This window comes from Neophocaena asiaeorientalis, unplaced genomic scaffold (genome assembly GCF_003031525.2).
Source record: "Neophocaena asiaeorientalis asiaeorientalis breed wild unplaced genomic scaffold, Neophocaena_asiaeorientalis_V1.1 scaffold105, whole genome shotgun sequence".
Lineage (NCBI taxonomy): Eukaryota > Metazoa > Chordata > Mammalia > Artiodactyla > Phocoenidae > Neophocaena > Neophocaena asiaeorientalis.
In genome coordinates, this window is record NW_020172162.1 from 1171429 (window position 1) to 1186415 (window position 14987).

A 14987-nucleotide genomic window follows, 5' to 3' on the forward strand; every position below is an offset into this window, starting at 1 on the left:
AGTGCAGGGGAGAGGGAGAATGCTTTTTTTTTTTTTTTTTTTTTTGCCTCGGTACGCGGGCCCCTCACTGTTGTGGCCTCTCCCGTTGCGGAGCACAGGCTCCGGACGCACAGGCTCAGGGGCCATGGCTCACGGACCCAGCCGCTCCGCGGCATGTGGGATCCTCCCGGACTGGGGCACGAACCCGTGTCCCCTGCATCGGCAGGTGGACTCTCAACCACTGCGCCACCAGGGAAGCCCTAAGAATGCTTTTGAATCATGTCCTTGGGAAATAGAAAACTGAGATATGAGTTAGGAATACCCCCATCCACTCTTTATTCTAACTAAAGGCATTTTTGGTGCTATGATAACTAATGTTTATGGTGTGTTTACATGAATAGTTACATTTAATCCTCTCATGTTACAGATGAGAAAATGAAGCAAAAAGAGATGAAGGAAATTGCCCAGGAGGATACAGTTAGTACGTGGTGAATCCAGGATTTAAATCTAGACTTCAGGAACTTCATAGCCCTAGTTCTTAACCATGGCACTTTATCATGCCTCCAAGGATGGGTGCCCTCTACCATGAGAAGATACAGGCTTAACACGTGATGAGTTTGCACAACATACATCCACATAGGCAGGTCCCCTCACACCAGGAATGTTTCTAACTTTCTTCTCCACCTGCCCAAACCCTACTTAACAATCAGAGCCCAAATCTTTCCATTTCCTCCCCAAGACCTTTCTCCTTACCTCGTAAGCAGGTCTTTGGGAGTGGAGTACCCATCCTAGTATCCTTTGCAACACTCGGCACAGGGCTTTGCATGTAGCAGGCAGCTGCTGGGGAGTGGAAGTGCCCCTGGTCTTCGTCTCAGAAGAGCCAGACTTGAATCTGCTTTCCCACTTATTGGTAGTGTGGCTGGAGATTGTGACCTCATCTGTAAAGAAAAAAAGGAAAGAAAAGAAAAATAAGAAATATTTATCTCACAGATTTGTGATCCAGATAAAATGAGCTCTTGTTCATAAAAGTATTTTGTAAATTAAAGGAACATTCCAGTAAGAGGGATAATAGGATTATCAAGTAGGATTGTCAAGTAAATTTTGTGTTGCATTTCTTGCACTAGTCCTGAGACTGCAGAACTGTGACCAATTTTAAACACGAGCACATTGTCACGAATGCATTATACTGCCATTGAGGAAGGCTGTGAGATCAGGATTATTTACCCTGGGAAAGAGACGCAAGTTTTCAAAACAAACTCCAAGTGTTTGTCTATTCAATAGACAATTGTGAGCATCTCCACAGAGTCTCTGGCCTCAAATTAGAGCAAAAAGGGATTTGGTCCAGACATAAGGAAATGCTTCATGAACATAGAGACTGTAAAACCTACTATTAAGGGAAATTGTGGAGACAAATAACAGCCACAAATAAGTGACTTCATGCTGCCAAATTGACCAAGGAGAAAAAGAAACATGTTTATTTTTCAAAATGTGCATGCTCTGAAGCAATTAAATCTCTTCCCTCACTAAATTGACATATTTTTGGTCTTAACGGCACTATAAAATTAAATCCTTTAAAAGAGATTTAAAATATAAGAGATGTCATCTCTTCTGGAGCAGAAGGGAAAACAAAATGAAGAAACTCTTAAAAACAAAATTATTCAAGAATACATATCGCAGACTACCATAAAAACTTACTTAAAGATAATAAAGCCTCCAAGAAATGGTCTCAATGAAATTAAAACCATCCCACATAGATCCCGTCTCTTTCCCCCCTCAGATTGTCTCCCCCTACCTCCTGCCACAATCACTCTTTCTACGTGAGCACCCACCACTATTATGCTCAGATTGGGGACCACAGCACCCTACTTGGCTTGGTAAGTGGTCAGTGTTGAGAAGGTAGAGTGGCTTTCAATACCTATACGGATGTTACACAAAACAGGTGAAAACCTAATGCCACTAAAGACGTGGTTCCTATCTAGTTCTACTTCGTATGTGTCTTTCAAAAGGATGGGACCATTTCTGTGACGACTGAACACTGACAGCAAATGTAATCTGAGTCCAGTTAAAGGTCACTGACCGTGCTCCACGCTCTGCAATAAGCTTATCAGGACATCTCTTGAAATAATAGTCACTTCCCGGTCTCCTTCATCTTCTTTGCTCTTTGCCTTCCTCCCTCCTCCCCCAGCAGTGCCCACCCTTCCCTTTCAGGCATGTATCCTTCAGCAAGGTTCTCTCTTTTCTTGGGCTTTTCCTGTTGCCATCACAAAGCTCTCAATGTCCTGTACGGGGTATCTTCATCTAACCTGGAGTCAAAGGCCCTTCTTGCCTCAGGAAAAAAAGGAAAAAAGAAAATCCCATAATTTAAATGTCTTCCTTAAAAAAGAAGGGGATGTAGTTTTAAAATAAACACTAAATGAATATATACTGAAGAAAACTTCTACGCGAAGCAATGCCATTTCATAATTTTCTTAGAGAATCTGAGAGTGAAAAGTGTTTCTATCAACACGTGGAATCTGTCATGCAGGCAGCATTCCTTTGCATTTCCTGGGTCATTGACTCAAGACTCAATTTTCCTAAAACACAGAAGTAGATTATTTAACAAATGCTTCGAAGGAGTCTGCCAAAGCGATTACTAAAATAGACAGGTGCCATCGCTGCTCCAGGTCTCAGGACATTTCAGGCACTTATTATCTTGAGCGGTTGCCTGCCAAGTTCCAAGATCAGCAATTATGTGGAAATAAGAATGATTAGTCTTTTATTGTAGCAAATGTAACTAGTTGATTGACAAAGATAAGCTCATTTGTGCAGAGAATTGCCAAAATCTCTAAGTAAACCTGACACAGGTATTTCGCATGGCTGGGGATACCTAATGTGCCTGTCTAGAGTTTATTCCAGGGTAGTTTATTTGCAGACATGAACCAGTTTCTTTGCATAGTGTCTACAGTGTGAAAGTGCCACAGGGGCCTTGGCGTGAGTGAGACCCAAGCCCTGGGCTCAGTGACCGGGAACTATTCTGAGAGCACTGAATCTGGGTCCTTCACTATAAAGTACAAGGCCATTGTCATCCAGTGCCTGACCCTGTCTCTGCCCACATCTCCACTGACTTTCATCCTGCCTTGCTACACTTCCGCCACACCAGCTTCCTTTCTGTTCCTGAAACTTTCCAAGTAAGCCCCTGCTCAGTGCCAGGCAGGTGGAGCCTCAGTCCTAGATGCTCTGCCTGCCTGTCACTCCCAGATATATATCCACAGGGCTCCCTCCTCACTTCATTCAAGTTTCCTGTTCAGATATGCCCTCCTCAGAGAGCCTCCCTTATCATCCTACCTGAGAACACGCCTGTCACTCATCATCTCCTATCCTTGCTTTAATTTTCTTTTTTTTTTTGAATGAATGAATTCAACCATTTAAAGAAAATTTTATTTTAGATTTTTTATACAGCAGGTTCTTATTAGTCATTTATTTTATACATATTAGTGTACACATGTCAATCCCAATCTCCCAATTCATCCCACCACCACCAGCAACCTGCTTTCCCCCCTTGGTGTCAATATATTTGTTCTCTACATCTGTGTCTCTCTTTCCGCCTTGCAAACTGGTTCATCTGCACCATTTTTCTAGATTCCACATATATGCGTTAATATACAATATTTGTTTTTCTCTTTCTGACTTACTTCACTCTATATGACAGTCTCTAGGTCTATCCACGTCTCTACAATGACCCAATTTCGTTCCTTTTTATGGCTGAGTAATATTCCATTGTATATATGTGGCACATCTTCTTTGTCCATTCGTCTGTCAGTGGACATTTAGGTTGCTTCCATGACCTGGCTATTGTAAATAGTGCTGCAGTGAACACTGGGGTCCATGTGTCTTTTTGAATTATGGTTTTCTATGGGTATATGTCCAGTAGTGGGATTGCTGGGTCGTATGGTAATTCTATTTTTAGTTTTTTAGGGAACCTCCATACTGTTCTCCATAGTGGCTGTATCAATTTACATTCCCACTGACAGTGCAAGAGGGTTCCCTTTTCTCCACACCCTCTCTAGCATTTGTTGTTTGTAGATTTTCTGATGCTGCCCCACTTTCTGATCTTTTATTGTATAGGAATGCAAGAGATTTCTGTGCATTAATTTTGTATCCTGAAACATTACCAAATTCATTGAATAGCTCTAGTAGTTTTCTGGTGCCATCTTCAGGATTATCTATGTATAGTAGCATGTCATCTGCAAACAGTGACAGCTTTACTTCTTTTCCAATTTGTATTCCTTTTACTTCTTTTTCTTTTCTGATTCCCGTGACTAGGACTTCCAAAACTATGTTGAATAATAGTGGTGAGAGTGGACATCCTTGTCTTGTTCGGGATCTTAGAGGAAATGCTTTCAGTTTTTCACCATTGAGAACGATGTGGGCTGTGGGTTTGTCTTATATGGCCTTCATTATGTTGAGGTAGGTTCCTTCTATGCCCACTTTCTGGAGAGGTTTTATCATAAACGGTACTGAATTTTGTCAAAAGCTTTTTCGGCATCTATTGAGATGATCATATAGTTTTTATTCTTCAATTTGTTAATATGGTGTATCACATTGATTTGCATATATTGAAGAATCCCTGCATTCTTGGGATAAATCCCACTTCATTATGGCTTATGATCCTTCTAATGTGTTGTTGGATTCTGTTTGCTAGTATTTTGTTGAGGATTTTTGCATCTATATTCATCAGTGATATTGGTCTATAATTTTCTTTTTTTGTAGTATCTCTGTCTGGTTTTGGCATCAGGGTGACGATGGCCTCATAAAATGAGTTTGGGAGTGTCCCTTCCTCTGCAAATTTTGGAAGAGTTTGAGAAGGATGGGTGTTAGCTCTTCTCTAAATGTTTGATAGAATTCACCTGTGAAGCCATCTGGTCCTGGACTTTTGTTTGTTGGAAGATTTTTAATCACAGCTTCAATTTCATTACTTGTGATTGGTCTGTTCATGTTTTCTATTTCTTCCTGGTTCAGTCTTGGAAGCTTATACCTTTCTAAGAATTTGTCCATTTCTTCCAGGTTGTCCATTTTATTGGCATAGAGTTGTTTGTAGTAGTCTTTTATGATGCTTTCTATTTCTGTGGTGTCCGTTGTCACTTCTCCTTTTTCATTTCTAATTTTATTGATTTGAGTCCTCTCCCTCTTTTTCTTGATGAGTCTAGCTAAGGGTTTATCAATTATGTTTATCTTCTCAAAGAAACAGCTTTTAGTTTTATTGATCTTTGCTATTGTTTTCTTTGTTTCTATTTCATTTATTTCTGCTCTGATCTTTATGATTTCTTTCCTTCTACTAACTTTGGGTTTTGTTTGTTCTTCTTTCTCTAGTTCCTTTAGGTGTAAGGTTAGATTGTTTATTTGAGATTTTTCTTGTTTCTTGAGGTAGGCTTGTATAGCTATAAACTTCCCTCTTAGAACTGCTTTTGCTGCATCCCATAGGTTTTGGATCATCGTGTTTTCATTGTCATTTGTCTCTAGGTATTTTTTGATTTCCTCTTTGATTTCTTCAGTGATCTCTTGGTTATTTAATAACATATTGTTTAGCCTCCATGTGTTTGTGTTTTTATGTTTTTTTTCCCTGTAATTGATTTCTAATCTCATAACATTCTGGTCAGAAAGATGCTTGATACGATTTCAATTTTCTTAAACTTACTGAGGCTTGATTTGTGACCAAATATGTGATCTATCCTGGAGAATGTTCTGTGTGCACTTGAGAAGAACGTGTAATCTGCTGTTTTCGGACAGAATGTCCTATAAATATCAATTAAGTCCATTATGTTTAATGTATCATTTAAAGCTTGTGTTCCCTTATTAATTTTCTGTCTGGATGATCTGTCTGTTGGTGTAAGTGAGGTGTTAAAGCCCCCAACTATTATTGTGTTACTGTGGATTTCCTCTTTTAGAGCTGTTAGCATCTGCCTTACGTATTGAGGTGCTCCTATGTTGGGTGCATATATATTTAAAATTGCTCTATATTTCCCTGGATTGATCCCGTGATCTTTATGTAGTGTCCTTCCCTGTCTCTTGTAACACACCTTATTTTAAAGTCTATTTTATCTGATATGAGTATTGCTACTCCAGCCTTTCTTTTGATTTGGATTTGCATGGAATATCTTTTTCCATCCCCTCACTTTCAGTCTGTATGTGTCCCTAGGTCTGAAGTGGATCTCTGGTAGACAGCATATGTATGGGTCTTGTTTTTGTATCCATTCAGCAAGCCTGTGTCTTTTGGTTGGAGCATTTAATCCATTCACATTTAAGGTAATTATCGATATGTATGTTCTGATTACCATATTCTTAAATGTTTTGGGTTTGTTTTTGTAGGTCCTTTTCTTCTCTTGTGTTTCCCACTGAGAGAAGTTCCTTTAGCATTTGTTGTAAAGCTGGTTTGGTGGGGCTGAATTCTCTTAGCTTTTGCTTGTCTGTAAAGCTTTTGATTTCTCAGTCGAATCTGAATGAGATCCTTGCCGGGTAGAGTAATCCTGGTTGTAGGTTCTTCCCTTTCATCACTTTAAGTATATCAGGCCACTCCCTTCTGGCTTGTAGAGTTTCTGCTGAGAAATCAGCTGTTAACCTTATGGGAGTTTCCTTGTATGTTATTTGTCATTTTTCCCTTGCTGCTTTTAATAATTTTTCTGTCTTTAATTTTTGTCAGTTTGATTATTATGTCTCTCTGTGTGTTTCTCCTTGGGTTTATCCTTCCGGGTACTCTCTGCACTTCCTGGACTTGGGTGGCTATTTTCTTTCCCATGTTAGGGAAATTTTAAACTATAATCTCTTCAAATATTTCCTCGGATCCTTTCTCTCTCTCTTCTCCTTCTGGGACCCCTATAATGCGAATATTGTTGTGTTTAATTGTTGTCCCAGAGGTCTCTTAGGCTGTCTTCATTTCTTTTCATTCTTTTTTCTTTATTTGTTACACAGTAGTGAATTCCACCATTCTGTCTTACAGGTCACTTATCTGTTCTTCTGCCTCAGTTATTCTGCTATTGATTCCTTCTAGTGTATTTTTCATTTCAGTTATTGTATTGTTCATCTGTTTGTTTGTTCTTTAATTCTTCTAGGTGTTTGTTAAACGTTTCTTGTATCTTCTTGATCTTTGCCTCTATTCTTTTTCTGAGGTCCTGCATCATCTTCACTATCATTATTCTGAATTCTTTTTCTGGAATGTTGCCTATCTCCACTTCATTTAATTGTTCTTCTGGGGTTTTATCTTGTTCCTTCATCTAGTACATAGTCCTCTGCCTTTTCATCTTGTCTGTCTTTCTGTGAATGTGTTTTTCGTTCCACAGGCTGCAGGATTGTAGTTCTTCTTGCTTCTGCTGTCTGCCCTAGCATGAGGCTTGTGCAAGTTTCCTTATGGGAGCAGCTGGTGATGTGTAGAGCTAGGTGTTGTCCTGGTGGGCAGAGCTCAGTAAAACTTTAATTCGCTTGTCTGCTGATGGGTGTGGCTGAGTTCCCTCCTGTTGGTTGTTTGGCCTAAGGTGACCCAGTACTGGAGGCTACAGGCTCTTTCGTGGGGCTAATGGCAGACTCCAAGAGGGCTCATGCCAAGGAGTACTTCCCAGAACTTCTGCTGCCAGTGTCCTTGTCCCCGCATTGAGCCACAGCCACCCTCTGCCTCTGCAGGAGACCCTCTAACACTAGCAGGTAGGTCTGGTTCAGTCTCCTATGGGGTCACTGCTCCTTCCCCTGGGTCCTGATGTTCACACTACTTTGTGTGTGCCCTCCAAGCGTGGAGTCTCTGTTTCCCCCAGTCCTGTTGAAGTCCTGCAGTCAAGTCCCGCTAGCCTTCAAAGTCTGATTCTTTAGGAATTCCTACTCCCACTGCTGGACCCCCAAATTGGGATGCCTGACATGGGGCTCAGAACCCTCACTCCAGTGGGTGGACTTCTGTGGTATAAGTGTTCTCCAGTTTGTGAGTCACCCACGCAGCGGTTATGGGATTTGATTTTGTTGTGATTGCGCGCCCCTTGTACCGTCTCATTGTGGCTTCTCCTCTGTCTTTGGACGTGGGGTATCTTTTTTGGTGAGTTCCAGTGTCCTCCTGTCGATGATCGTTCAGCAGTTAGTTGTGATTCCAGTGCTCTCACAAGAGGGAGTGAACGTATGCCCTTCTGCTCTATCTTGAACCAATCTCCCGCTTTAATTTTCTTTATATACCTTCTTTTGTTTCATTCACAGATATGTCTTCATTGCTTCCTACAGTATCTGGTAAATTGTTGGTGCTCAGTAAACATCACTAATCTAATGAATGAATGGATGGATGTTCAACCTAATGAGGGGACTGGACAGATTCACAGATAATTACAGTACAGTCATTGCTTGAAGCCACATCTTCTGTCCTTTGCTAGTTCCTTTTTATTCCCACTCTCTTTAACCTCCAAACTCCCCACTCCCCCATTCGTGCAACATTATATGCTCCCTGTGATGTTGTGAAATCTCCTTTTGCCACTAGCTTTATCTAAGCAAGGTGGGTTTTTTTCTCCCCTATGGATGGAAAACTCAGCAGTTTTCTTGGCTAGGGTCCATTGAAAGATCGCAGAAAGATTTCTTTCCAAAAAGAATTCAAATGTAAACCAGGACCCCATCTTTGCAAGCATTCCACCTAAACAAGTTATATATTTTGGGAATATGTACAGTATATAATTGAACATTACATATATATATATATACACACACACACACACACACACACACACACACACACACACACTCATATGGGGCAGGAGAGAAAGGGAGAGAGAGAGAGATTCAAGCGTAGTTCTCTGCTTTTACCTAAATTCTTATCTGAGTAAATTTAAGCTGGAACCTAGCTGTGACAACAATTTGGTAAATTTTCTTTGTGAGTATTTTTTAAAACATTCCCAAAGTCCACGTAAGGCCAATAATATTCCTTCAGGACACTCAGCTACCATGATTCCTGAGAAAGAAGGGTCAGAGAACTACCTAGCATTTATTAAGTGCTTACTATATTCCATGTACTGACCTGGAGTTTTACAACTTTGCTTAGGCCCACGGCAGGGTTCCTGTTTGTTATGCATTACTTGCTAAGGCAATCAGAGCACCGGTAGCTTACGAGCCTACCTCTAGTACTTCAGGCATCTTAAGAGTTCCAGAAGCATATGTGATGTCTCTTGAATGACTAAGCTTATTAGATAGTGTGGAGCCTAAGCTGCTGTAACAGAAAGCCCATAGAATACATCACCTTAATAAGAGAAAAGTTATTTCTTTTCCATGTAACAGTCCAAAGGTGTTCTAATAGGGCTGAAAAGGCAGCACTGCCCTGCAAGTTCACCTAGGAACCACGCGTGTGGGTTGGTTCTGACAACATCAACATATGCCTCTATATCTAGATTCAAAGTAGCTTGTCCAGTTGTTGCCATTTCTAAGCCAGAAGGAAGAAGAAAAGAGGAAGTGTAGACTGAGCACTTTCATCTTTAAGGAAAAGATGGAGGAGTTGCAAATGCTACCTCTTCCTTACATCCCACTGGTGAGAATTTAGTCACATGGTCATACTTGCAAAGGAGGCTGGGAAATGTAGTCTTTAGCTGGGTGGCCATGTGCCCAGGTAGACTTGGAGAGAGTTATATTACTAAGAAGAAGGGGAGTGAATGGTCCTGGGGGATGGTTGACAGTCTTTTACCAAACTAGGTTATTAACTGGTTGAATTTTAGGCCTGAGGAATAAACCCTCTGGATGATATAATGAACACTGGCATATTCTGCCTGACTAGAACCTTTGAACAACTTTCCTGAGTTTGGGGAATTTCCTGATGTCTCCCCATGAGCAAAGGCAATAGCTTATTCTTCCACCATCTCTGGCAGGTAGGGCCCAAGCATGTGCCCCAGGCTCTGCTGACCAGATACACTGTATGAGACTTCAGTTCAGAGGCAAGCAGCATAAGGAGACTTTCAGAATCCATTCTCTGGTGGGGGGTAGCAACAGAGACATTTGATTTGGGGACAGCAGTAGCATTGGTTCTGGTGTCAGTTATTTAAGCACAGATCACTCAGAAGAGGAAATTTGGCTGCTCTGGCCAATGAAAAGAGTTTCCTTCCCAATTCTGGACTTGGTTTGGGTTTCCTTTGCTTTAGACCTTGCAGTTGGAACACATATAGAAACTGTTTGTATGTTTATTATTCCTCTGAGGCTCTTCCTAGAGGTAAGAGTTCTAACTTGGGATAGAGATTTTGGTTAGCTTTTTAATCAGTTGTGTCCTGGTAATGGTTTTTGTGGGATAAAAGCTCTACTTGTAACTCAGTCATTATGGATAGTGAGTCAATTCAAGACTTTAAAGGTTTATTATCTTCAGAGATTAAGGCAGTAGTTTCTGAAGAAATTTTTAAAAAATTCTTGTTAATTAGAGAGCGTCACTGGATTGTGTTTGTCATCATCAGAGAGCCCTGCTGCTGGCTGCTATTTCCTGTGTCAAACTTCCTCTCATCCCTCAGGTTTGCACTTATGACAATTAGAAGGGCTGTGTCTCAGCCACTGCCACCCACACCTCTTTCCCACTAGCACTGATTGGACGGAACGTCAAAGACAACTCAGAACACGTGACCTGGGTGGGAAGAACTAAGGGGTCTCGTTATGTTCTGTCTTGTTTCATTTATTTATGTCTCATCATAATCTATGCCAGCTATTCCCTTTGAATCTTCCATAGATTCCAGTCACAGGCCAGGCTCATAACTGGTCCAAATTAGTGGACATAAGAAGCATAAAAAGGCATTTAATAAATATCGGTTGAATTGAAGTAAATGAGATTGAAAAATGCCCCCACCGAGGTACAGGTCTCTTAGGGATTGTTTGGTTGAAAAAGCCAGAAACCCAGATGACCAGCTAAAGCCAAAAAGGGAAATTTATTGGAAGGATACATGGATTTCTTTATGAGAGAATGCACGAGAAGTGGAAACTCATCAGGGATGAAGGAGAATGCTCTTTAGGGTGGTGAGTTCCCTCATTTCTGAGAAATTGGTCTATTCTCTCTCTCTTATTTTCCCTTTTTCTCTGTCTCATTCTCTTTCTCTCATTTTCCAGACTGACTTAAAATTTTTTTAAAAATTTTATTGAAGTAGAATTGACCTACAACGCTATGTTACAGACTGACTTTTTTTTGACTTTTCAGAGTGTATGACAGAAAACTGCATCTCCAACCCCACATGAAGTCCACTTTGAAGTGCTCAGTATATGCCACTAGAGCCATTCTGTTCCCAACACGTGTAACACCTGGGCACTGGCTTTCTTTCATGTGTTGGACTGACATCATTGTCAAGCAGAATTCCTTCCCACTGACCTAGGATGTTACCTGACATTCTTTTTAATACAGAACTCCAGACAGCCATTACCAGTTGTTTGAAAATGCTCATCTCTGTTCTAATTCCTCTTTCACTGCACAGTCCTCCAAACATTTTAAGGTAGCTATGGAGTCTTCTGTGAGTGTGTTGCTCTAAGACTGAGAACCATTAATTTCTTGAGTTATATGACCTGGTTTTGAGCCTCCCTTACTCTCCTGGTAACAGCAGAGTTGCATCAAAAGCTCATTTAACATCCAGAGATTCAGTGATATCTGTGTTATACCAAACCACAACAACAAAAGCTTTGGTGGGAAATCCCTTTATGCTACTCTTCCTATTTCACTCACCATTCCCACAGGATTCACAGTGAACCCAGGAAGGGGAGCCTTAGAAAACATACATAGGGAAAGAAAAGGAGATCATTCATGGCTTTTGACCTTTCTGTGACCCAGGTGCTGGCAATATAAAATCTACTTAAGGAATTTCCAAAGATAAAGTTGACTCTACATGATTTATAGTGTGGTGACTTTAGAACTTATACCCCAACTAGAATGTGACTTCTCTCTATTCTTTGCTGAAGGTGGTCCTCTTTGCCCTCCTTTCACTTTAGATTTGGAAGCAGGACTCTCCATGTGGTCTCAGCAGCAGCAGAAGTTATCATCTTATCAGTTCTAGATGCCATAGTTCTACATATGCAGCAGCTTAGCAGCACAGGGCTTAGTGAAACCCAAAATCCTGCATCTGCAAACATGTACAATAAAACTCAAGGATGATGCACCCACCCATAGTGTGAATGCAAATAGAATAGTCAGCTCCCACCCAGCCCCATTGTCATTTACCTTGCATTATCTTACCCCACTAGGTAAAATCATACTCCAAGTGTGTGATTTAACTATCATTTACAAGATGACTCAAGCGAAAAGCACACTGAAGAGGATGCAGTACCAAGAAGATACTCAGTAAATGTTAGCCTCTTCTGACCTCAGCAGCTGCTCTATCCTGCACAGGTGCAGGCCTTTACCTGAATCGCTATTATTCTCACCTCATCACCTCATCAAGCCTGTCACGATGTTTCTAGTCCAGGGTCCCATTGCCCAGCGTATTTGCTGGTGTTCCCAAGTTTGCACGCTTCTGATTTGTCGACTGACTTTTGGACAGCATTTTCCTTTTTATGTGTTCAAACTGGGTGGGAGACAGTTGGCTCTGTATAACAGAGTGCCACCTGGTTAAAAATAATCTAAAACGTTATTTAATGATTTTCTAAAAATTACATATGTTGAAATAACTTTCTAGGCCCCAGATGGAGCTACTCCTGACTGGGGTGTCAGGTCAGCAAACCGAAACTTAGATGGCTTTCCTGCCCCTGTAAATGCTCCACTTGACTATAAACACAGCCTATCCAGTCAGCCAATCCCCAAATGCCAATCTCCAAGGCCCACCTCTGGGCCTTCTCACCCCAAACAAAGGTAACTATGTGGCCCTAGCAAATCCGATATTTTCTATTTTTCTCTTCCTTGTTCTTGGTGCTTCCTGCCTTCTGCTCCATTTTGCTGTTCTGGAAAAGGAGGTTGTCTGCTTCGTTTGTAACACCTAAATTGTCTTCTTTAATCATTTTTTTCTTACAATTTTATTTATTTATTATGATTCATTTAATTAATTTATTTATGGGAATATAATTGCTTTACAATGCTGTGTTAGTTTCTGCTGTACGACAAAGTGAATCAGACTTTTACACGTGGTAGTGTATATATGTCAATTCCAATCTCCCAACTCATCCCACCCTCCCCTTTCCCGCCCTGTGAAACACATGTAGCAAGTTGAAACAATAGAGGGCAATCCCCAAGGCTGGTCTCCTGTTACATAGTAAAGATTCTCAAGTAGCAGAAGAGAAATAAAGGAACAAGAGATTTAATATTTTGTTGTTCATCCACTTTGTCTCAAGTTTAAGGTGCGCTGAATTTAAGAATCTGCCCCCTCATGCTCCACCTTTGGCTCAGCTGCCAGCAGCTTTGGTTGTAGTAATGCCTGTACTAAGCCTGCAAATACAATAAAACAGGAAAGTACAAAAAATTCACCAAAGGCTGTCAGGAGATCCTCCAAATGATTAAGGATGACGATACTATAAAGAAAATGAAGCCATGTGAGAGATTTGAGATATCCTGAAGGAAGAGAAAGTTTACCTGTATTATTTCAGGGAGGCTTCTGATACCGTGTGATACCAAAGAACAATGCCCAAGTGCAGGACAGACAAGAAATGAAAGAGAAGAAACCGGTTTCCCAAAGAGGAGAGAAAGCTATAAAGAGAACCACGAACCTCTACAAACATCAGGCTTAAAGGGGTTAGATTTACATATCGATCATCCAAAAAGAGAATATAGGATTGGCATACGAAGCTCCAATATGCCCCTCCCTCCTTGCAATTTCTAAAGGTGAAGGTGAGTATCTAACAAAACCACAGAGGTTAATAAAACACACACACACACACACACACACACACACACACACACATTTGCCGATGCATAAATAATGTTTTATATATAAATAAAACATTATATACTTATAATGTTATAATTAATAATAACATTATAAATAAACATATATAAAACATTATAAAGGATCAAGATTAAAATATGTCCTGATACTGTAAAAAAAATTATAGTAAGAAATATGGCTGAAAAACTAAGGACCCTGCATGATTAGGGATGAGTTTTGTGTCACTTGCTATGTATACATACATACATACACACACACACACACACACACACACACACACACACACACACATACATACATAATACAGCTTAAAATTTTTAGGCCTGATCTGTAATGTACAGGGGAGCAGTGTGCGATAGAAAACTGCTCTAGGATAGAGCATGGTGTCTGGAACTAGAATATCCCAGGTTTGAGTCCTGGCTTGGCCACTTGCTGTTTACTTTAACCAAAATTTTCTGATTCCCAGTTTTCTCATACTTAAAACTGACATAATAAGAGAGAAGTGACAACATGTTGTATTCTGTAACGTCTAGATGACATAATATCTTCTCCTTTCAAGTACTGAGTAGACAAGAAAAGAAGCATAAAGAAAAATTCCATTTTATTGAGCCAAGACTTCCTGGTTGTGCTGTCTGTGTTTATTCCACTGATTTTTCAATAATTAGGAAAACAGGAATAATGGAAGCACCAATAAAAATAACTTAGAAAAAGTAATGCGGCCAGAAAAACCCATTCTATTGTGTATTTTTATACATCAGAAAAAAAATTCATTTTGTAATGCTATATTGGGACCATCCCTAGAGGTCATCTGTCCTAGACAAATTGTATTAATTATCAGTCCAAGTTCAGAGCTGGAAATAGAAATACCTCCAGGTATTTTATGAAGAAAGAGATTTAACACAGAGAAATAGCACTTCAAGGAAAACAAATACCGCATGCTAACACAAATATATGGAATCTAAAAAAAAAAATAGAAAGAAAATGGTCAGAAGAACCTAGGGGCAAGACAGGAATAAAGATGCAGATCTACTAGAGAATGGACTAAGCACTTCAAAAACTGCTTGAAGGGCTGGAGGTCACCACTGACATGGCTGAGCTCGAGAACAAACTGCTCCTACATCAGCAGCCTCTCTAACACCTCACCTCCTCTCGACAGCTTTGCTTGTCAGCAGGAAAGAAAACAATCACAGCTACAGA

At 40.4% G+C, this 14987-nt stretch overlaps 1 protein-coding gene across 1 annotated transcript in view; it reads right to left on the minus strand.

Moving 5' to 3' along the window:
- The window catches only part of PREP (prolyl endopeptidase), a 187548-nt gene extending 177985 nt beyond the window's left edge, over positions 1 to 9563 (minus strand). Inside the window, exons 1-2 of the mRNA XM_024755306.1 lie at positions 9485 to 9563; positions 733 to 917 (exon numbers count right to left, since the gene is read on the minus strand). Of these exons, the coding sequence (XP_024611074.1) occupies positions 733 to 917; positions 9485 to 9563 (264 nt within the window). The remainder of the gene's footprint in view (positions 1 to 732; positions 918 to 9484) is intronic.
- Between the last annotated feature and the right edge of the window lie 5424 nt (positions 9564 to 14987).